This window comes from Periplaneta americana, chromosome 16 (assembly GCF_040183065.1).
Source record: "Periplaneta americana isolate PAMFEO1 chromosome 16, P.americana_PAMFEO1_priV1, whole genome shotgun sequence".
Taxonomy (NCBI): Eukaryota; Metazoa; Arthropoda; class Insecta; order Blattodea; family Blattidae; genus Periplaneta; species Periplaneta americana.
In genome coordinates, this window is record NC_091132.1 from 154,085,157 (window position 1) to 154,110,800 (window position 25,644).

Consider the following 25,644-nt stretch of genomic DNA (forward strand, 5'->3'; position numbering starts at 1 on the left):
TTCAGTTCCACTCCTCCAATCACCAACAGCATGGCTAGTATGAGGATCACAAAACTGCTCGGTGACGGTTCCGCACTCCCCTGGGCCGAAGCTGCCGGGATCCACTTCACCGTCCGCGCCACCCAGGTACCGATCCTCGCCCGGTACACTGCTAGTTCACAACCCATTCTACCTGCTCTCTAAGACCTATTCTCGACGACTACGACTTGTCTGATGTAATGACACAGAACCCGCACATAACCAAATACATTATCACTTATCGGTTCACAGCAGTTCAGTCAGCTACCTACAGTACAGTAAGTTATACAGGTACAGTTATCGGAAGTGTTAAGTTGTGTTTTTCAAGATGCATTATAAATTTCCGACTGCAGAATACGCCGATATTATGTATAATTATGGTTTGTGCGATGGAAGTTCCTTGCGTGCCGTTGCTGAATATGAACGACGCTTTCCGAACAGAAAGGTACCATATCGAAGAGTATTTACTGTCTATGGGGTTGGATGAAAGACGTGGTATACAAAAGGAAGGTGGAAACGAGAGAGGTGTTAATCGACCGTTTTTTGGATGCTGCACGCCGCATAAAGAAAGCTACGAGGAACTCTCCCGAGCGACGAGCGCGATTCACGCCCGAGCGCAACAGTGCATTGAAGCAGAAGGAGGTAGGTACCTTTGAAAATGTGCGAAAAGATCGACCCCCGACGTCTAGAATATTAGGTATGCATGCATACGTGTATATAAACTTTAAATTTCTCCGTTATTTCTCTCTAATTGGGAGTTAGTACCATGGAATCACGTAAGTTATTGTGAAATCAAAGAGCCATATCTCCGTAACCGTTCGAAAACGGACCTATATTCATATGAACTTTTTGACTCAGAATGACTTCAGAATTCACATCTTAAATGTTTTACCTTTCCTCGTAAATCGCCCCGTATATATCATTTCCATGCGTTTCTTGATTCACAGAGAAAAGGAGAGTTTTCAAGTCGAATCAGTTACAGTTTATGTTAGATTACTTTAGACTTTTGGTATGCCTTGGAATAAAGGGCATATTGTTAGATAATTGTGAATATTTGCGAGACATAGTGAAAGCACAGTCTAATATATAGTCACGAAGCTTAATACGTAGTAAATATGCATCCATAGATAGTTGCTAATCACTATGATCGCTACTATCGCCACATTACAGACAATGCACAGTATATTGTTCCTAGTACCCTGATAAACTCAAGCTTCGTGACTGTATATACTAAACTGTGGTAAAAGCCTAAACTAACCTAACTTGTCACTGCCGCGACCATACGAAAACTCGTTTGGTCTCTGTGATCAGTAAGGAAACGCACGGAAATAAGATGTGCTGACTCTCACTGTCGTCTACCCCTTTCATCTCGGCGGAGTGATCCTGTCTGCCCGCATCTCTGCGTCGGCCCCCACCCTTTCGACCTTATTTTGAGTGTGAAACTTGCGTCGACACTCAATTTTTCTTTGCGATAACTATGACTCGTCTAAGACCTAAGAATGTACATTTGTACCATAACGTGGTAACGCTATAGTAATGAAATTCTAATTTATATACCCAAAGAGTTTGTAATACTTAAACTCTTTGTATATACCACACAATGTTAAGGGATTAATTTTTTATATCAATTTGTATTTGTGAAGGTTGTAAAAGTACTGATATCCAGAATTCACCATAGAGTGTAGAAAAATCGTGTTTACATTGCTCTGCTTTTTGATATTTCACCTGTTTTCATCAATGTGACAAAATCACCGATAAAAGTCAGATATTGGAAAAAAAAATCGTTAGGCTCGTTTCTAGATGTAATTCTCCCTATCCTCTTATTCCCTTCTCAGAAATTTTAATGGCATGGCCATGGATAAATAGCATGGCCATAGGACACGGCCTACTTGTTTGTAAATATGTATATTACGCTAATTTTATTAAATTAGGTATCTCAGGTCCTCTGGAAGAAATTTAATTGTGACTACTTATGTTACATTGAAGTCTAATTGGTCATCGGTCTGTCTCCGTGAAGTGCAGGCGTGTTCACTGTCATCGTTTATCATCCACAACTCATTCATGTTTTTTTTTAAATAGTTAGTCACCGGTCGGTGCGGTACTTCGGTGCTATTTATTCAGTACATAACAGAATACAATTTTACATTAGAGAATTTAGCTGGCTACATGGGATCATTGAATTGAACCCGAGGACAAGAAAGAGAACGAAGAAGAAGAAGAAGAAGAAGAAGTAGTCTAATTCTCTAACTCATAATTTTACGTTTCAAACACAGGTACCGGTACATAAAGTCATCTATTCCTTGGTGCGCCAAATAACCTATGTCCTATTTCACTATTTCCACTAGCCTTATAGATAACTGATATTCACACAATTTGTTTTTTCACTTAAATGTCAATTTTGTTGGAGGTTTAGGCATATCGTGATTTATGTTTGATACATTTCTTTGACAGTATATATTTCACTTTTTTTTTTTTTTTTTTGGATTGCGTACAACATTTTATACTATTGAAGTTATAAAACCACAGTTTAGTGTATACAGTCGCGAAGCTCAATGCGAAATAGTACCTGCACAGTCTATCGTTCCTAGCAACCTCGTCAACTCAAGCTTCGTAACTGTATATACCAGACTGTGACAAAACTGTAGCTATTTTAATTCTTTGTAGACTATTACCACAGTCTAGTATATACAGTCATGAAGCTCAATACGTAGTAAATATGCATCCATAGATAGTTGCCAACCACCAGGATCGCTAATATCGCCTCATTACACACAATGCGATTGAAAGACAAGCATTAGAGTGGAATCCCCAAGGAGCCCGAACAGTGGGACGCCCAAGAGGTACCTGGAGGAGATCTGTGAGAGAAGAGGTTGGGAGCACTGGAAGAGTGTGGAATGAGGTCATGGCTATTGCTGCCAATAGTGTCCGATGGAGATCTCTCATTGATGCCCTATGCTCCACCAGGGAGTGAAAGGACCTACTACTGCTACTACTACTACTACACACAATGCGAAATAGTACCGGCACAGTCTATTGTTCCTAGCACCCTCACAACTCAAGCTTCGTGACTGCATGTATTAGACTGTGCTATTACCGGTATTACATTCTCTTTGCAAGAATGTATGTTGTGTACTGTGATGATTCATCATACTGTATATGGTGAATTCACCAATAGTTGGCCAGGCCCCATTAGTTGACCACATAGAAATGTTCTGATTAAAAGTAAGCAATCTCACAACACTGCAAAATATTTCTTTAGTTACATAATGTAACCTTTAACATCTCTTTATATCATTTGACAACAGTGTAACAGAAAATTATGCTGTTACATGAAGCAGGAAGTTTAGGAAACAAGGCCTGTGTTTGCAGTATGGCTTCAGTTGGAGCTTGCTATTAGGGAAGTGTTGTAGCAGGTGTACCTACAGAAATCTGAAACATAATTATAATATCGTATTAATTGAATGCATATTTTGCCTTCTACATAATTATAATATCATATTGATTGAATGCATATTTTGCCTCCTACATAAGTTAGGAACTATGTGTATGCACATTTTCAGTTTTTAAAGTTCCTACGAATAATTAATAGGGATGGTCATTTACTAGTTTTTTAATTTTTATCCAATGCTAGTAGTTGACCAGACTGTACAAAATAAAATTATTCTGTTTGCCTTGCTCCCAAATGCTACACACATGCTACAACCTGCTGATGTTTCTGTATTTCGCCCATTAAAAACTGGTTGGAAAAATATAATTGAGGATTTGTCATAAGAGAATAAGGGATGTGCAGTATCAAGAATAAATTTTGGTCAGTCACTAGAGAGAGTGTTCGATGAAAGAGCCACTCTAAAATGCATTCAGAATGGTTTCCATAAATGCGGCATCTTTCCATTTGATGCAAATTCGGTAGGTTATTCTCGATGTATAAACCATGAGTCTTATGTGTGTTGGTGGAAATTGAATTGTGAGTATAAAACCAACACAGTTTAATGTTGAACATGTGTTGTATTTGGATTCAGCTGTAGAAGCTGGATGCACTGAAGAATTCACAACTGTTGCAGCTGTTGTGCCCAAGAATTATGGCAAACGTCATAACTTTGTAATGACCATAAGCAATATATTTTCACTTTATTTGAAAGTAATAAAATCGTACTTAGTATAACATTCATATAAATCTGTGAAGACATGCTTATAACGCTATAACACGCGATAGGCTTTCTATTGCTATAGATTACAACCATACAGTTTAGCAAAGTCAGCAAGAACTCAAAAGTCCAATCCTTGAATAAGACAGGAAATGTGTACGCTTGCATTTTAGTGCAAACCCATTCTTATGCAATAGCTGACATATAACGAAAAATATACAGATTATGCAGTAATCATTTACAATCTGCGTCTCTCGCGAGACTTCTAATTGGTGATCATTTTGCATTCCGATTTTCTATTGGTTCAGTCAAAAACAGACGATTCAATCCTTGAATATTGTGAGAGTTTCTTAAGTCTATATTGCCCCAAGTGACAACAGGAAACCTCGATCCGAAATAATGGTTAAGAATCGATAGAAGGGTGTTAGGTCAGTGCAATACCGTCTTTTTAGAAGATTCGCGGGCAAAATAGCGTCAGTCTGTTACGTCACAAGGGCGCGGTTCGAGAACTTGTTAAATGGACATGGAACGTCCAAAGAGCAGTCATTAGGCATGGTTCATTAGTCATTAGTCAATGGTTGTTGGTCATTGGTCTTTAGTCATTAGACAGCAGTCATGCAGCAGTAATCGTAACTTCCCGATGTCCAGAAAGAAGGCAGAAAATGGCTTCATATCTGAATAGCACCAGGATTCGCTCTACAGTCAACTGTAAGTAAAATCAACAGTTCAATTCATGCACTTTACATTTATCTATTTCATGCTGATACTTTAAAATTAACATCAATTTTGATACTTCATAATCGTTCAATTTCAATACCCTATATTTATCTGTTCCAATTTGATATTTTGTTAATAAACTTAGTAATAGTGAATATTTAAACTCGTGATTATTTCGAAAGCCTGAGATCACATTGTAAATAAGGAATCCTTCCTATCCATAAGCAAGTATAGCATATAAATCATGTTCGAGAGTTAGGAAGTACAATGCAGTGTCTAATCCGTTTGTGTTGGCTTGATAAATTTGTTGCTATGCCTAAAGGGCACAACAGAGCTAATTAAAAATGGACTGGGGATTACGTGACATCTGAACTCTTCTACAGTTTGTTAAAATTACGGAAAAGATGCATACAGCTCAATAACACTGCAGATGATGCCATACAAAATTGTCATAAAAACATCAATTTTAAAGAAGCACAGTGGATTGTGGAGATGCAGCAGAAAAATGTGTATACCACAGTGCATTATGAGCAACGGATGGCTACAATATCATTAGAATTTAGATGTTGACAAGAGGAAAGAAATATAGAAGGAAGAAAGGAAAAAAAAAATGCGGGGAGAAATAACTGAAAAGAGACAGAAGTAATCAAGAAAGAGCTGATAGCAAAAAGACTAAAAAAGAAAAAAAAGAAAACCAGAGGCCTCTCAATCGGATAGCTCTGAGTCAGAGCTTTTTTAGACTTTATCATTGGACTCTGACATGTCTTTGGACATTCCTAAGGAAGATGGCAAAAACTAAAGCAGTGGTGATGAGAAACAAGTAAAAAGACGGATCTTGGTTGATTGTGAAATATACAGCGAGGAAAACTTGTGGTTTGCTTTGTGGGAAAAGTGGTAAAGAAAGAGGAAGAAGATTTTGATGTTATATTTGCTCAACAAGTGGCTGGAAATGTGTTCCAGTGCCAGCCCAAGAAGATCCTGATACTGTATTTGAGGATACAGTGCAGAGTGTTTTTCAAGAATGCAGGGGAGCTATAAGAAAGACACACTTACAGGATCCACATTTTCAGTTTTACAGGTTGGAGTCTTGGTTAGAATATAAGTGCATAAGTGCATTTTTATGTAATAGAATATAAATGTGTCTTCTGTGTTAAAACAGTCATATATAATTTCTTTGTGTTGTGGTCAACTACTATCAAAAACTTGTCATTTACTGACACATTGCAGTCAACTACATGTATTTTTGTAAGCTTTTAGTTTAAAAATAAATTTCATCGTGTTACAATTGCTTTAAACGGGTAATGAATAGCACCAATGCTTTTGTCAACATTTCATTATTATTTTACTGTAGAAATTTTTTCCTTCTAACATACCCTGAGCCACTCCGGTGCTTGCCTGCCGGTCTGAAGTTGCACTCAGGCGCAGGTTCGAACCCTGCTTGGACTGATTACCTGGTTGGGTTTTTCTGAGGTTTTCCACAACCATAAGATGAATGCCAGGTAATCTATGACGAATCCTAGGTCTCATCTCGCTATTACCAATCTCATCGACGCTAAATAACCTAGTAGTTGATACAGCGTCGTTAAATAACCAACTAAAAGAAACAAAACATACTCTGCACACAAAATGGAGATTGAAGAAACAAACGTTCCTTAACTGGTCAACTACTGGTGACTTCACCCTACATAATGTGTTGTGCCTGCAGTGATGAGCTTGAATCTTTGTTAAACATACCATAACATGCATGTTATTATAAACAGTTAATTCCAGAATTTAGATATATATTTTTTTTCAAAACTGACGAAGTGGTTGCACAGCTAACATCCTCTTACGTTTACACATAAAGAAAGCTAAGAGGCATTATCATTATAGTCTAGATGCTAATCTACATCTATGGCTTTATTCTTGTAAATATTTGTTAGATATTTAATTAATCACATAACTGTTATAATGTATAAGCTAGTCTGCAAAATAATTTCAAAATGTATATATTCTGCTTGTCCAGACCAATAACTTTTATTTTCTTTACCAACTTACTGTTATTTTAAGAATATTATTGTGTGAAAACAAGATATTCTTGTGAATCTTATTCATACATTACAAATCGGACGTATTGCACCAACCTTTGGCAATGAACAAAAATTATCCTTAGGTAATCATTCTTCACAATTTTAGCAACATATACGGTATTTCAGTTTGTTATTTGAATTTCTTTTACTCATGAAATTAAATACGTCCTAAATCATGAACAGTATTTTGGCAAATTACAGTATATTGCTGATTACCGGATTGATGATTCACTGCCGATGATATTTTTACCATAGCGTTTGCACTTGGCAAATCTGAATAAAGTGTTATACTATTACTGATACATTGCAGCACAGTCCCACTCTGTGTGGTCGTGGTCTAAGGCATCCTGCCTAAGACTCTCGTTACGGAATGCGCGCTGATTCGAGTCCTCATAGGGGAAGACATTTTCTCTTGAAATTTCGGCCAGTGTATGGGACTGGTGCCCATCCAGCATCGTGGTACACTTGGGAAGCTACGATAGGTAGTGAAAGCCAGCTATAACAGCTGAGGGGATCATAGTACTAACCACACGATACCTTAATTCTGGTTGGATGATCGTCCACCTCTGCTTAGTCATGTCAACGTGAGACCAGCATCTGGCTGGTCGCTCAGGGCTCTTCAAGGGCTGTGGCACCACGGATTCTTATTACATGGCAGCACAGTTAAAATCTGAAAAATGACGTCCATACTGCAAGATTATCTTCTCCTGAATGGCACTTCAACCTAGAAGTGTGAACTTATGAACTTTGGTACCCTGCTACTGCGTGCAAGTAAAACGATCAGTTTGGAAGTAAATCCCGAAAAGACAAAGTATATGATTATGTCTCGTGACCAGAATATTGTACGAAATGGAAATATAAAAATTTGAGATTTATCCTTCGAAGGGGTGGAAAAATTCAAATATCTTGGAGCACCAGTAACAAATATAAATGACACTCGGGAGGAAATTAAACGCAGAATAAATATGGGAAATGCGTGTTATTATTCGGTTGAGAAGCTTTTATCATCTAGTCTGCTGTCAAAAAATCTGAAAGTTAGAATTTATAAAACAGTTATATTACCGGTTGTTCTGTATGGTTGTGAAACTTGGACTCTCACTCTGAGAGAGGAACATAGGTTAAGGGTGTTTGAGAATAAGGTGCTTAGGAAAATATTTGGGGCCAAGAGGGGTGAAGTTACAGGAGAATGGAGAAAGTTACACAACGCAGAACTGCACGCATTGTATTGTTCACTTGACATAATTAGGAACATTAAATCCAGACGTTTACGATGGGCAGGGCATGTAGCATGTATGGGCGAATCCAGAAATGCATATAGAGTGTTAGTTGGGAGATCGGAGGGAAAAAGACCTTTGGGGAGGCCGAGATGTAGATGGGAGGAAAATATTAAAATGGATTTGAGGGAGGTGGGATATGATGATAGAGACTGGATTAATCTTGCACAGGATAGGGACCGATGGTTGGCTTATATGAGGGCGGCAATGAACCTTCGGGTTCCTTAAAAGCCATTTGTAAGTAAATAAGTAAGTAAGTAAGCTACTGCGTGCTTCTATCTAAAAGAAATTTTATAAGCTGAGGAAAATACGAAAGGGCATACGTATCGTGAACAAATCATACAGATGGTATTTAGTTATTTAACGACGCTGTATCAACTATTATGTTATTTATTATCAAGTGACGAGATGAGGCGAGAATTTGTCATTGATTACCTGACATTTATCTTACAATTGGGAAAAACTTCGGGAAAAGCTCAAGCTAGTAATCAGCCTACTCGGGAATCGATCTCACGCACGAATATAGCTCTGGATCAGCAGGCTAACGTGATTTCCGACTGAGCTACTGCAATGGCCATTATGAAACAAACACACATGTCTAAATATCTTTGTTTACAAATTGCCCTCTTTGATACTGAAACCCTTGTTACATAGGCTAGCTATCGAAATTCAATTCTCCCACATTGCTTATACATGAAGTAGTCCTCGGATTCTTTTAAGATATTCTGAAAAGGACTTACCGGCAATTATGTATAGGCCTATGACAATGGCGATGGATGCTGCTTTCTTTATTCGTACCTGCATTATCGACTGTCCTGCCATTGCCAGTAACCATGTTTGTTTATATTTATATTCAAGCATATTAATGCATTATACGAAGTACAGGAGTATTCATAAGTTTTTGTACTTATGTGACTCCTTCCTACAAAAATGTCCCAGGACACTTACCTTCAATGTGGGCGATATATTCCCTATTGAGGTTAAGCATCTTCCTCTCTGTTGTAATATGATGGTCTCTCACAATATTCCCTAACAGACAACTGAACTTTCCTTTCTAATAATCCCACAATTCATTAAGCTTTCTTAAAACCTTGGGCAGAACTAGCCCACAAGTCACTCTCCACTTTTCATATACACTGCTCCGTGTCTTGTGTGCTGAATTAGCAATATCGGTATTTGGTACCGAATTGTTCCTTGTCGTAATTCATTGCGAAAGTATTTACTTACAGGGTAAACCATTTACTTACTTACCTACAAATGGCTACTAAGGAGCCCACAGGTTCATTGCCACCCTCATTTAAGCCCGCCATTGATCGCTATCGTGTGCAAGATTACTCCTCTCTCTATCATCATATCCCACCTCCCTCAAATCCATTTCAATATTATCCTCCCATCTATATCTCGGCCTCCCCAAAAGGTCTTTTTCCCTCCGGTCTCCCAACTAACACCCTACGTGATTCGCCCTTACATTCTACATACCCTGTCCATCTCAAACGTCTGGATTTAATGTTCCTAATTATGTCAGGTGAACAATACAATGCTTGCAGTTCTGCGTTGTGTAACTTTCTCCATTCTCCTGTAACTTTATCCCTCTTAGCCCCAAATATTTTCCTAAGAACCTTATTCTCAAACAATCTCAATCTCGGTTCCTCTCTCAAAGTGAGAGTCCAAGTTTCACAACTATACAAAACAATCGATAATATAACTGTTTTATAAATTCTGACTTTAAGATTTTTTGACAGCAGATTAGATGACAAAAGCTTCTCAACTGAATAATAACACGCATTGCCCATATTTATTCTGCGTTTAATTTCCTCCCGAGTGTCATTTATATCTGTTACTCTTGCTCCAAGATATTTGAATTTTTCCACCTCTTTCAAGGATAATTTTCCAATTTTTATGTTTCCATTTCGTACAATATTCTGGTCACGAGACATAATCATATACTTTGTCTTTTTGGGATTTACTTCTAGGTCCACACCTGTGGAGTAACGGTTAGCGCGTCTGGCCGCGAAACCAGGTGGCCCGGGTTCGAATCCCGGTCGGGGCAAGTAACCTGATTGAGGTTTTTTCCGGGGTTTTCCCTCAACCCAATATGAGCAAATGCTGGGTAACTTTCGGTGCTAGACCCCGGACTCATTTAACCGGCATTATCACCTTCGTATCATTCAGACGCTAAATAACCTAAATGTTGATACAGCGTCGTAAAATAACCCAATAAAATAAATAAATTTACTTCCAAACCTATCACTTTACTTGCTTCAAGTAAAATTTCAGTGTTTTCCCTAATCGTTTATGGATTTTCTCTTAACTATTTACACTTACAAGATATAGCCCCCTGGATTTATCATATGTACCTCGTATTTCATACATTACTGTATTAGTCAAATGTAAAATTATTCATCCCAACAAGATCTCGTGGTATAGTGGATAAGGCTTTGCGGAAGTGACTTCATATATACCCTCAACTGAAGTGCGATCGAAACCCAGTTTTGTCAAATGTAAGTAAAGTAAAAATTAATACTATGTTCAATAGAACCAACTTAAAATACAGTTACACAAAAGGAGAAGAGGGAAAGAGGAGAAGAGAGATTCAAAGAATTAATTTTTCCACCTGCTATTTTGTTCATAATTCTGTATTCTCTCTGTATATATCCGCATAGAAACCCCAGTTCCCATGCATGCCATTTGAATGTATTGTTGCTTGGCAGTTGCTATGTACATAAATACTGTTCTAACCAATCTAACCGGAGATTCGATTCAGTACTGTGGATTGAACTTCAGCGTAGCTCAGTGGTTAGAGCACTTTGTACGTAGAACCAAGGACCCGGTTCGATTCCCTGTGCCAGAGCGAATTTTTCTCCTCTAATAACCATTAATAACCACTCTTAATAAGCTTTTTCCAAGAGCTTTTATTCTGCTGAAGAATTCTATGTCTTATTTTCTTAATACCTCTTTCAGTTATGATGGATTTGATCAAGGTGGAACCCAAGGTTGACCCGCTCTCTATAGAAACAAGTGATAACACAGATGTAAAGGAGAAGAAGTCTTTATTTGAGGTAATGTATATCCAATCCATATGAAAATATAACGTGTGCCAAAACTTAATGTGTAAAAACCAGATGGGTAAGCAATAAGAAAACCCATGGCATGTCCATGAAGTTCTACTAGATGCTGAAAAAAATTGGCAAGTGTTCTGTTTGAACTCACACAGAAAAACGGGCATACTGTTTATGAAGGCATTGTCAATGCTGCAGGATTCTGAGTCGAAACAGTAAGATATTTGTTCGAATAACTAACAGACATTTAATGCCAGCACTCAGTCTTTGAGTAGGATTTTGCAAGAGCACACACTGCTTACGAATCACTAGATATATTTCAGAGATTTTTTTATGACAGAGTTATCAACATTGTGTTTCTGTAGCCCTACTCTCACTCTATCACACCTGACGAAATTACCAGGAATTTTCTATGCAGATGTCGAAAATATGTCAGTGCTGAGACAAGTTTTGCTTTCAGCATCAAACAGTTTATATTGCGCACTGTTGTTATTGGCAACTTTGGTTCCTTTTTTCCAATTGTAACATTAGATGTAGCAATCACGGTACAGAGTCTGATGAGTCGAAACATTATTAACCACTCTATATATCCATACGTCACTAAACATTAGAAATATAAACATCCAGCTCAGCTCTTTGAAATCTTTATAGGAGGTATCACTAGTATGTTAGAGTTAATAAACCTAACATAATTAGGAATATTAAATCCAGATGTTTGAGACGGGCAGAGCAGGTAGCACATATGGGTGAATCTAGAAATGCGTATAGAGTGTTAGTTGGGAGACCTGAAGGAAAAAAACCTTTGGAGAGGCCGAGATGTACGTAGGTGGGAGGATAATATTAAAATTGATTTGAAGGAGGTGGATATATGGTAGGAACTGGATTAATTTTGCTCAGAACAGGAATGGTGGGCTTATGTGAGTGAGGTAATGAACCTCCAGGTTCTCTTAAAAGCTATTTGTAAGCAAGCTCCATATTATATATTATATGTCTATGGTAATTGCAAAAATTAAAGAATTGCGTCTTTCTAATATTGCTGGCTGCAGTGGATCATAGAGATTTTTCCCTCATACACGCAATGGAAGAAATAATGGTGGCGAGAGATCAGGAGACTTTGTGCCCAGTCCAATTCTGATGTAGGCATTTATAAAGGTGATATCTGACGTCATTCAAACAATGCAAAAGTAATTTATCTTCACATTAAATCAGTTTTTGAATGCCCTCCTCTTTCTGCATTAACCTTTCACATCTTGTTTAGGTAGGTGTTTACTGTTAATGGATTCAGTGGGAATCCACGTGCCACACATAAATTAAAGCCCATGAACCATTACCTATTTTCAATCTCCGTGATTCTTCTTGAACTGTTAAAATTCTTGGTTCCAACATTTAGTATATTCGGAAAATGTATTATGTGTCTTTCATGTGTTAAATTTTACATTACCTCGTTAACATGTTCAGCCTGCTATTGACCATCTTCAGAGTTGGTTGTTGCTGGTCTTGGCGCCTTTTGTTTGTGTGTCCTGTGGGGGTGTGTTTGTATAATGTGGAGTCAAAAAAAAAAGAGAGCGCGAGAGAGGGCGAGGGAGAGAGAGGAGGGAGAGAGCGAGAGAGAAAAAGAGAGGGAGGGAGAGAGAGGAGAGAGAGAGGGAGGGAGAGAGAGAGAAAGAGAGAGTGAGAGTGTGTGTATGAGTGTGTGGTTTTTTTTTTTCAGAAATTGAGTTGTGTGTTGAGAATTTCATTTTGATGTGTTTTTGTGTGTCTATATATTTCGTATTGTTCTATTGTATTTAGTTTCTGGCTTTTTGGTTAGAAGTGTAGAATTTCCATGTCTGTGTTGATGTCTCTGTAGGTCTGTCTCAACACAGACATGGAAATTCTACACATCCAACCAAAAAGCCAGAAACTAAACACACTAGAACAATGCGAAATATACAGACACACAAAAACACATCCAAATGAAATTCTCAACATACAACTCAATTTCAGAACACACTCTTTGACTCCACATTACACTTCACAAACACATCCCCACAGGAAAAAACAAACAAAAGGCGCCAAGACCAGCAACAACCAGTTCTGAAGATGGCCAATAGCAGGCTGAAACATGTTAACGAGGTAATGTAAAATTTAACACATGAAAGACACATAATACGTTTTCCCTAGTGTTACAGTGTTAAAAGTTGTGTAATCTAGATGTATACTTAATATATATTATATGACCATCCTTTCCACATGCTCAGAGGGTGCATTGTTCTCCAAAATTTCCTGGTATGAAGCCATTGAATACAATGGATTTTGCAAAATCTTTGCCTACATCCTCTGCTGACAATGCCAGTGAGAGACCTGAAGTCTAGAATCAGATTGGTCTTTGCGAAATTTGAACATGAAATGCTATGCATCTTGACCGAATATTTCCAATATGTAACAATATCGTTATTGTTTCCTAAGCTGATTTCAACATAGTGGCACAACAAAATAAGCAAATCGGAAATGAAACAATACACCCAGTGCATGGATAGTATTTTATATTCTGTAATATGAATTGAACTCCAATACAAATTCATAATGTATCTGTTCTCAGGATGGAAATTTATTGGATCTGCATGTGACTGAGATGAAAGAAGAATGCCTTGAGTACAGCAATGATCTCGCATCAAAGTTAATATTTAAGGAAACCCTAGTACCAAATAAGTTTGAGGCTGAGGTAAGTGGTACTCTTGGAATGATCTGACTCTTCTTCTTCCTCCAAAGTTTAAGTTTTATTCCGCACATGCTATTTATTACTTATTTCTTTGTACCAGAATAGGTTAAATTTCAATTCTGATATGAATCTTACGCTTCATATTTGCAACTGCCATCCTTATAGTTTGTGATGTACAAGATCCCAGTATATGCATAAGAAATTGTTGTAAATTAATACTTATGGCCGAGTGCACCATTCTGGATCAAATTTTATTGCTGTAAAATTCGCTCTTCGTCCTGTTTAACCTCAATATTTGATACATCAGTCATGATTAAAGTTAAACACGGTAATTTACCAGGGTAAAACTTAACCGCCCATGATGGAGTGATTATGTAGAATTTATCAGGGTCAAGTTCCAACTAAATGGTGGCGCGATTCAAAGGAATAGAAGACGAAATGTTATACTTGGATTAATTAAACAGAGACCAACATCAGAATGGCGTTATTGTGGAAAGAGGATATCCTTTGAAGAATTTGGGGATAGGACATTCGAGATTTTGTCTGTCCAAAGAAACCATCTGGTGGTTAGTAAATGAAATGAATGAAATGGGAACTGTAGGCTCCTGGAGAAGACAATGCAGAACACTACCGCAACAGAAAATCGTATTTATCTGCCAAACTATTAGCGACCATAAATTATGTTATTGATAAAATGTATACCGGTATATACATTATTACAAATATTGTTATTGTAACTTATAATTTTATTGAATGTACATAGTAGAAGTGCTGTAGCATAATATTATGTGAATTTTCAAATATAAGAAATGTAGCATATCTGATATGATACTAAATTCTGTGTCTAATTTCAACCATGCAGCTTGTTTTTCTTTTAGGGAACATCATTGGTTTTCTTGTTTTGAAGAACATTGGTGTACGAGCCATCTAACTCTAAAAGAATTCCTATTTAATGATCTGAAAAATTCGGGGTTCTCTCATTGTTCTTCATACTCATTTAATCTATCTGTAGCATTATAAACAGGCAGTGCATTTGTCTTCCCAAACGTACAGCAGATCGAGTAGTTTCTTCTTGTATATCTATTACGTCACGTAAATGCATAAGCAGGGTAGAATTGCAAGCAGGTACGCATAGATTATGAATCATAGTACAATACAGGCGCCCCATTGTCAGTGTTGTTTATGTAAAACACCAAGTTACGACTACATTGTGAGCTGATTCTAATACTGAGTAAGTTGTATTTTCATGCAGACTTTTGTGTTAATATTATATTAAATTATTTTAATTTATCAATCTATATTATATTATATTTCAGGTTGATCTGCATTTTTTTTAAATAATTTTGTGAGTGGACTCATCTCTCAACATTCCTGACAGTGTGAAACAAACACTAAGGGTGCTATGCATAGACATTTCGCTAGCCCCGGCTATCAACTGATTACTTGTACAGGATTCATATCATATCGCTAACACTGGTTTATGAATACGAAAAACGTTAGTTCCCTGATCATCCACCAGAAGCCCATGCTAAGAATGTCTATGAATATGGCCCTTAAAAATGTACTTCATAAAAACCTTGTCAAATATCAAATGAGTGACATCAATTAAGATAATGAAATGAGGTCATTAAGAAACAATGATGTAATGTATTGTAAATATCCCCTGTAACCTAATGTGACATAGAAAGAACATTCTCTCAGTTTAAACAAATTTTATATGACGTTTGCAAAATATTTGCATTTCATAACCTCAGAATATGTTTTCGTTCACTGCAAAAGGATAGGTTTTGATAAATGAATTATTATTTGTATACATTGTGTCCCTGCAACGTTATGTGACGTAGGAAGAACATTTACTTAGCTTAAACAAATTTTTACTAGCAATTGTGGAAAAATATATGAATTTGATAATCTCTGTTCACTGTAACAAAACTGATTTTATTAAACGAGTTAATTAATTGCATGTAGAGTATACATGTAGAGTATACATATACAGTTAATGTGTATCATATTTATTATGATGTTTTATAATATATGAAGAGTTCGCGGGAAAAACGATGAATGTCACAGTTTTGTTAAGGTTGATGTCATTATATAATTCAATGGATCACTACGAAATTTAATGTTGTTCTTATGAAAAATGGTAAAAAGGAGAATTATCACCACGAATACAGTAATCCTTTCCTTTATTTTCTATAAAAACTGCACTACATGTTGCAGTTATAGACTCAATTAGATCATTATCTATTTCTTAACAGAAATGTGATATTCATCGTTTTTCCCGCGAACTCTTCATATATTCTATATATACTAGTTCAGTATTATTATCGATCGAATTATATTTTCTGTCATATGTAGCACTAATATTTTGTAGACTGCTAGTTTCGAAGTGTTGCGCTTTATGTGGTTAAAAAGTATCTGAAAAGACCGTTTCAATTTAGTAGCAATCCCACTTACAGTTGTCATGCTTCATTATTATTATTACCGAACTAGCCTATACATTTCATAGCGTCCTGAGTAAGCATTTAGAATCAGAGTATGAACACTGAACCTCCAGGATGTAATTACTAACCGATAAATTCCCTAACTTGTTTGGGAACGAAAATGCGCTACCTGGTTATGAACAAACAAATCAAACAGAGTGGTCTAACAAAAACGAAGTACACATCAATTGGGTACGATCTGTTTTTATCTTTGCTATCCTATGGATGCTTACCTTTGTAGAAATTACATGCGATCTTGGAGTTAACCCAGGTGAAGAGGGCAGTTAGACGAACCGAGTTTCTGTGACCAGGATCATGATGCACCACAATCGTAGTTTGATCGCTATTTTCTTTTTACCGTGTTCTCGTGATCCTTGATCACTAGGTTTTTTTTTTTTTTTATCGAGATTGGTGCACTCAGCCAAGAGTCTTTATTTTTGATTTTACGATTTCTTGAAATACTCAAAACTTCTTATGATGTTCCATTAATTTTTAAACTCTTATCTGTACACACAAGTTATTACCTTTTTGTCTGTCCCTTGTCATACTGTTATTACGTTTTTACAATGCCGCTCCTTTGTGTAAGTCCTCAGACTTTTTTATTGAACCCATGTGGAGCTTTTATTTTAGAAATGTGAAAATACAGATATCTAGAAATCATACTGAATCCTTCATGATATAAGTGTGCAAACTATCCACTTTCTTTACTGCTCATCAAATTATATTTAAGGGAAGTGTGTACATCTTTCATTAGTATACATTTAGTAAAATTCAAAATTCATTTTCCACATATTCTGAATAAATTTTGTGCTGGAATTTGGTATAGTGCTTAGACAGTACTTTTAGATAGCTAAACAATTTTTTGGAATGCTAAAGAACTTTTATTGTTAAGGTTAGATATATTTTTAAATTTGATGGTACAACATGTTTTGTGAATTTGTTGCTATGAATTGTAAAATTTATTTTATTATGTCAAAAATTATGAATGGAAATTGAACTTGAAATGATAAAACATTGTTAAGGGTAGGTGTGTTAACACACTCCTTATAAATAAGGTACAGCAGAAAGTATTTAAAAATATCCTAGATTGCAACAGTAGAACCTATTACCTCTGACACAAGTGTTATTATGTCGAGAGAACGTAATATAGAGACTTCTTCTTATAAGATGCAAAATGATTTGTGTGTTTTCAGAGACATAAATGGATTATATATTTCACTTAATATTCATTATTATCCTCCGAAATGGCGTCTGTTCATCGAAGGATCAAAATTTAGTTTGAAAGCAGTGCTTCTATATAATGGTAACGAAATTCCATCTAGTCCCGTTTCACACACGATATAAATGTGTGTGTCTATGTATCTAATACCTACTCACTTCACTTGCATGATTTGGGTTACGCACATTGCGGATAGACAGCAGGACTGTGACCCATTTTCAAGTTGCACATCACTTCGGCAGACCACATTGTGCATGATGCATATCTGTGAAGAATTATGTGGACCACGATAGAAATTAAACTTAGGAAATATGGCCACCATTTCGAACACTATGAATATGAAAAATACTCGTCGAATATTTTTTGCGTTTTGAAAGTAGTCATCTTACTTCTTGGAAAATATACATCTGGTAAAACTACAACAGGTAAGACACCAAGTGAAGAGGAAGCCTTGGTAGGCATGTAAAACACAAGAGGGTCATTCCATGTCAAAGAATTAAAATATTTCCAAAAGAATTAAAATATTTGAAAATAATTGTACTAACTATATATTTCTAGGGTAGATGAACCTTTATACCAGATAAATAATTAATTTCATGAAAATATTAAATTATTTAATGTATATGCATATTTGACTTCAGCATTAATAGTATTGCTGACAAGAGGGAAGGGACACCTCATATGTTGCCTGTTCTGATCATCTTTGCTTGTTTTTGCTTGAGAAACTTGCTGTATAGATGTTCTACAATCTACTCTGAAATTTTGGAGTAAATCAGGTGAGTTTTTCAAGTACATAGGACTAAATTGACTATGCTTCTGTCTCTGCTTGCTTTTACACGAATGTTTGTCACAATGTTTGAAATTTGTAGGCTATGTATTAATTTTTTTAATTAATTTCAATAGCAGTGGTATTTTTTGTAAATAAAAAATATCTATGTCACATTGTAATCTTAACATGTTTCCAAGTGTCACACACTCAAGTTTTTCGAATTACAATTTACGTGGAATGTTAATGTTCCTCAGCAAGTTCTATTATATTATCTTAAAAGTATACATTTTACTTATATCACCAACAAGTTATAATCATATTCATAATCCAAGAAAACAGAATTGTAATACAGTCTTCACCTGCGTGTAAGGAGATGTATCATTTCGACACACACGCAAAAAAATTGACATTTTATTTTTGTTAAGTCTGTTCTTCTTAACAAACTTACAATTTCATAACTGAATTAAGTAATTGATGGTTCATATAATATATAAAAATAAAAATGTTAGGTCTTAAAACATTTAATCTACAGTGTCTTTTGTAAGTGAATCTGCTGTCAAAATGTCACACACACAACCATGGAATGACCCAAGATATAAATGAAAATTTATAATATTTTACAGGGACGTATATGTTAGCAATATAAAAATGTTTTAACTTCAATATCAGATGCGCTCTATACATAAAAAGAAATTTTCATGTATGTGTTTTAACCACGGAATGAGAATAATCTCTAGTTCATATCGAGTGCATAATACAGTCACATACTCAATCTGGCACAACGAAACTTGAGCTAGTTGCTATCAAATGTACTTGTTCGTCATAAATATCCTCTCTCATACTTATTATTTTCAGGAAGAGACGTTTGACATGGTTACAGTAAAAGAGGAAACTAAGCTGGAAGTAACGACAGAGGAATCTGAAGAATTGACTGAGAGGTGGGCGTATATGCTTGTCTTGAATTTGTGCTTTATTTCTCTGGTTCAGATGAATCATGACGTGGAATATAAGTTATATAGAGAACTGTGATTTTACTTGCAGATTTTTTACAGATGTCTGTAGTAGCATTAGTGATAGAATAGAGGCATGCAGAGTTATTGTGGAGAACAAAATATATGCAACGAATATACGTTAACAGTGATTTCCAGCTGTTGGTGAAAGTAGAATACCCGTTGTATATATTGACTTTTCCATTTTGAAGGCAGTTAGGTCTGTACTGATAGTGGGTTAAGAATTGCCATTTCTAATTATGAACTTAAAAAAAATTATATATGTTACAGTCAAAGCGCGAAATCCGTAAAAACCCGAAGTTTCTAGAAAATTCTAATTCTCGCAAAGCTCTTTAGGAACTTCTAGTTTTCTCTTACGTAATTCAGTTAATCTAGAAATAACTACGGCTCTTTAGGAAATTCTAGTTTTGACTAATATAATTAAGTTATATCTAGAAATAACTTATTGTTATTAGTAAAACCCCGTTGTAACGATTTCAAGTAAGATGTAATACGGATGTTGGCAGTGGAAAGGCCGATTTGCGAAACCTTATAGGAGTCGTGCTTAAGACTTGTACAGAATTGGAACAAAGAGTGACATTTTGAATAAACTACACAGGTTGTAACTTTAATAATGGCAATTATTTATTTATTACGAATATACAAGTGATACATCTGTGAAACTTCTACACTCCTTCAATGTAGTAACCTTCATTGTCTACAACTTGTTGCCAGCGATGTGGAAGTCGTAGTATCCCTGTAGCAGCTCGTGTTCTGTTGATGTTTCTGATGGACCGCCCTACCCTGCAGAATATCGGGAACAGTCCGGAATCAAACGTCATATAGTGGTTTCTTTATCTTTGGGATTAAGTCATAATCACGGGGGCTTAAGTCCGGTGAATGTGGTGGATTTTTTTTTTATTTTATTGGGTTATTTTACGACGCTGTATCAACATCTAAGTTATTTAGCATCTGAATGATATGAAGGTGATAATGCCGGTGAAATGAGTCTGGGGTCCAGCACCGAAAGTTACCCAGCATTTGCTCGTATTAGGTTGAAGGAAAACCCCGGAAAAAACCTCAACCAGGTAACTTGCCCCAACCAGGATTCGAACCCGGGCCACCTGGTTTCGCGGCCAGACGCGCTGACCGTTACTCCACAGGCGTGGACAAATGTGGTGGATGGAAAAGCACTTCCCGCCCACAGCGATGGTACAAATCATTGTGCTGTGTGCTCCTTTGCATTATCCTGTGTTAGGCGATTCTTTAGAATATGAAACAGTCATACGCGATATTCCTATCTCCTGGGCTAACTCACATACCGTCTGTCGTCGATCGTTGTCTAATAGCGGGGAAACAGCTTGCACTTCCTCTTCATTAACACTCGGACAGCCCTGCCGAGCCATGTTTTCCACGCAGTCACGCCCCTCGTTGAAGGCTCGAACCCACCTTGCCACAGTCCTGTATGGTAACGCCATCTCTCCACATGCCTCAACAAGACCGTCATGACATTGTCACGCTGTACGACCATGGACACATTGAATTTTCAGACAAGATCGCTGTTCCTGCTTTGTAAACATGGCGAAACACAACCACTTAGAGCTGTAACTAATAGGAGACTAACTTCAACTCTCCACAGCGCATGTGCTGTAAGTCGGATGGAAGAGTCCTTTTAGGTGGGAAGGAGGGCACACATAGAGTAACATGTGCTAAAAGTGATAACAGTTAATTCTGTCTCGTTTCGCTTTTACAGCAATGTTGCCACAATTAAAGTTACACCCTACATATATTGCAGGTAGGTTCACTTAACTTTAAAAACTGATAGTGTAGTTAATCTCATCAACACCCGGTACATAATAATTTTCTTTCAGATCCGAATTTGATGTAGTATATCCTCAGATTTTCTTGATACGAGAACAGGTGACATGCAGAAATTTCGCTGAGAAGGCCTGCAGCAAAGAAAGAAGCCATCTCTGTCGACATCCGAAATACGTATTATGATGTTACCTCCTATAACAACTGCAGGATGCATTGCATCTTATTTGAAATCGTTACAACGAGGTTTTACTAATAATCAGTTACTTCTAGATCTAACTTAATTATATTAGTCAAAACTACAATTTCCTAAAGAGCCACAGTTACTTCTAGATGTAACTGAATCACGTATGTGAAAACAAGAATTTCCTAAAGAGCTTTGTCAGAACTAGAATTTTCTAGAAATTTCGGGTTTTGACGGATTTCGCATTCTGACTGTAACATATACATATGAGCACGAATGACTGTATTATAAACATACGGTAATTTCAAGAATAATCGAAGAATTGTACTCGGGTAAAAATGGCTTATAAGTCGACACCTGTGGAGTAACAGTCAGCGCGTCTGGCCGCGAAACCAGGTGGCCCAGGTTCGATTTCCGCTCGGAGCAAGTTGCCTGGTTGAGGTTTTTCCGGGGTTTCCTCTCGACTCAATACGAGCAAATGCTGGGTAACTATCGGTGCGTCCACACCTGTGGAGTAACGGTTAGCGCGTCTGGCTGCGAAACCAGGTGGCCCGGGTTCGATTCCCAGTTGGGGCAAGTTACCTGGTTGAGGTTTTTTCTGGGGTTCCCCTCAACCCAATATATAGGTGCTGGACCCCGGACTCATTTCACCAGCATTATCACCTTCATCTCATTCAGACGCTAAGTAACCACAGATGTTGATAAAGCGTCGTAAAATAACCTACTAAAATAAAAAATAAAAATTATCGGTGCTGGACCCCGGACTCATTTCACTGGTATTGCCACCTTCATACCATTCAGACGTTAATAACCTGAGATGTTGATACAGCGTCTTAAAATAACCCAAAAAAAGAAAGGCTGAGAAGTTTTCCTACATATTTAAAAGTTTGATACAGTGGTCCATAATATAGTAGTAGCTACTTTATTTATATGATATTCACGGAAATTTTTTAAAATTTATTGTATTCGAAAAACAACAGAGGTGGTTGGGTAGCTCAGTTGGTAGAACAGCTGGCTCTGGACTGGAAGGTCCGAGGTTCGATCTCGAGTGGTGACGGAATTTTCTCGTGGCCAAACTTCCAGAACAATCCCGAGGCTCACTCCACCTTCTATTAAATTGAGTGCCGTGTCTTTTCCAGAGGTGAAGAGGCAGTCGGACCTCACCATCTCATTCTAATGCCAAGATCAAAGAATCCATCCTCGCCCCCATGTGCCCCATAGCATATATAGGGAGTACCTTTACCTTACACCTCAGATGCCAGTTAACGAAATTTTATGACAAAGTCAGAGAAAATCTTAATAAAAATATAGGTGTACGAAAAGCAGCGGTTTAGGCCTTCCATTATTTTTATACGCACCAATGACTACTAAAATTCGATATATAGAACATATCTAGTAGTATAGAGTTATATGCTGATAATAGTTGTTCGAATTGGAATGATACTCACCAAAATGCTAATATAGGTATCAACATTATTAACGAACAGTTACAAATAAATTTACTTTCTTTGAATACTCTAAAACAACTGCATTTCCTTATACACTAACAGCTTCTTGTGAGAAAATTGAAACTCCATCATGGTCCAAAACTGTAATTCATGTTTCAGGAGAAAGGAATATTACTTCAGGGATATATTTCATTAGACCTACATTTACTATTGTATTGTATTGTATTTATTAACATTCCATGGCATTCATACATTGCTTTACAACTAGAATATGGAACAAGTCAAAAAACTTAATACTGTTATAAAGTCTTAATTAATTGTCACAGTCTAGATGAAATATATAAAGACGAGATTTACAATATAGTCTACTAGTACAACACAAAGTTTTAGTATCAATTTCATGAAGTGTTATTGAATGTCATGAATTCACATACAGAACAGAAGGCGTGAGAAATTAGGTACTTCTTTCATTTGGCCCTAAATAATTTTATGTTTTGAATTTCATTTTTTATATCTATATGGAGGCTATTAAAAATTTTTTACTGCCATATAACGCACTCCTTTTTGATAGCACGATAGACTTGCCGATGGAGTATGAAAGTAATTTTTTGACGTGTATTTATGCTACGAACTGTTGAATTAGTTACAAAGTTTTCACGATTACATACGAGGAAGATTATTAATGAAAAGATATACTGACAAGCCATGGGCATTATTTGTAGTTTTTTGAAAATAGTCCTACACGATTCCCTAGATTTAGCATCTACTATTATTCCAATTACTCTTTTTTGTAATAGAAATATACTGTTACTATCTGTGGAATTTCCTCAGAATATTATTCCAAACCTCATTACCGAGTGGAAGTATGCAAAGTATATTGTTTTTAAGGTATTGATATTTTCTATCTTTTGCATATATCTAATAGCAAAACATGCTGAATTTAGTTTGGGGGTAATTTCTTTAATATGATTATTCCAATTTGACACATTATCGATTTTTAAGCCAAGAAATTTGGTTATTGTTTTTTCTAATAGGGATCTATTGTTAATTATTGCGCTAGAAGTTTGTGAGGTTGAATTTGGACAGAATTTAAATTGAATTATGTTAGTTTTGTTACAATTTAATACCAATTTATTGACTGAGAACCAGCCACAACCATTTGACTAAACAAGGCTACAAGTTTATTCACGCATTGAATGCAAGAATGCATTATGTAAATAAATGTTTAAAATTACTTTCTCGACTTAAATCATATCTTTCAAGTATTTGATGTTACATTTTTTTTTCCGGGCAAGTCTTCAATGTATACCCTATGCACTTGAAACAAATATCTAAGCACGTGCATGTGGTCTGATTACAGTTACTTTGGCGTTGAAGGTACATAATAATTTTTTTATAACCATTGGTAGAAAATCATGATATCAGCATTGCTAAACTTTGTGTTTTGTCAGCATGTTAACAATGAAGCAAACATGTCCTTCGCAATTCTCTTTGTCCTTTAGTCAGAAGTGAAAATTTGGCTTTTGTGATTCTATTCTCAACCCATAGATAGAAATCAAATTCTTAATTGAATGTAGCATACAAAATCCTCATATGTTGCAATATTTTATGAATATGTTAAATGATTTTCCTGTCATGGTCGTTATAACTTTCACTACTGGAAATTTTTTGTTTGCAGAAGTTTGGAAACTAACGTGAATGAAAGGCCCCAGATGAAGCTCACCTGTCCTGGAAATTATCTCTCTCTTGAAAATCGTCTCAGTGAAAGTACTCTTCAACCCCATTGTTACAAACAATTCCCAAGTGATAAGAATTTGCAGTCACAGTTCCGCGGTCACACAAAGGATAAATCATATCAATGTGATAGATGTGGCAAATTCTTACAAACTTTCGACAGTCTGAGGATGCATTTACGCACGCACTTCGTCGGAAGAACAAAGAAATGCGATTTCTGTGGGAAATATTTTTCATTGTCACGCCATCTTACAGAGCATGTACGTACGCACACTGGCGAGAAGCCTTTCAAATGTAGTATCTGTGGGAAAAGCTTTACGTATTCTGGATCTCTAATATTCCATGCACGTACGCACACTGGCGACAAACCATTCAAATGCGATACCTGTGGGAGATGTTTCTCTCGTTCAGGACATCTCAAAGACCACTTACTTACGCACACTGGCGACAAGTTTTTCAGGTGCGATATCTGTGGGAGATGCTTTTCACTACCAGGACATCTAAAGCGCCATATACTTACACACACTGGTGAGAAGCCATTCAAGTGCGACATGGGTGGGAAATGTTTTCCAATATTGGGGACTTTAAAACGACATGCACTGACTCATGCAGGAGGCAAGCGTTTCGAATGCGATGTTTGTGGTAAATTTTTCTCATGGTCAAGAACACTTAAAATCCATGCACGTAGACACACTGGCGAGAAGTTACTCCAATAATATATTTGTGAAAAAAGTTTTTTCCAATTTGAAACACTTGCAAATCACAAGTTTTCACCTGTCCATAAGTCATTCAAATACAAGAATCAGTTGAAAGTCCAGGAGAAAAACCAGGTAAGTCACTTTTCCCATAAAACCAGTTTTTATCGCTGAAACAGTTGACTTATCTACTTCTTTTTTTTTAAGTTGGTTATTTAACGACGATCTATCAACTACTAGGTTATTTAGCATCGATGAGATTGGTGATAGCGAGATGATATTTGGCGAGATGAAGCCGAGGTTTCGCCATAGATTACCTTGCATT

At 36.6% G+C, this 25,644-nt stretch overlaps 2 protein-coding genes across 2 annotated transcripts in view; both read left to right on the forward strand.

Annotated features, from left to right (window-relative positions):
• The first annotated feature begins 1,968 nt into the window (after positions 1–1,968).
• Positions 1,969–25,340, forward strand: LOC138691465 (zinc finger protein 664-like). The gene is made up of 5 exons (XM_069813410.1): positions 1,969–2,291; positions 11,185–11,282; positions 13,864–13,986; positions 19,310–19,392; positions 24,569–25,340. Exons 2-5 carry the CDS (start codon positions 11,187–11,189, stop codon positions 25,338–25,340), a joined length of 1,074 nt encoding a protein of 357 aa, XP_069669511.1. The 5' UTR covers positions 1,969–2,291; positions 11,185–11,186.
• Positions 25,326–25,644, forward strand: part of LOC138691464 (zinc finger protein 664-like) — a 62,646-nt gene continuing 62,327 nt past the window's right edge. Inside the window, exon 1 of the mRNA XM_069813408.1 lies at positions 25,326–25,454. The gene's annotated coding sequence lies outside the window, so the exon portion shown is untranslated. The remainder of the gene's footprint in view (positions 25,455–25,644) is intronic.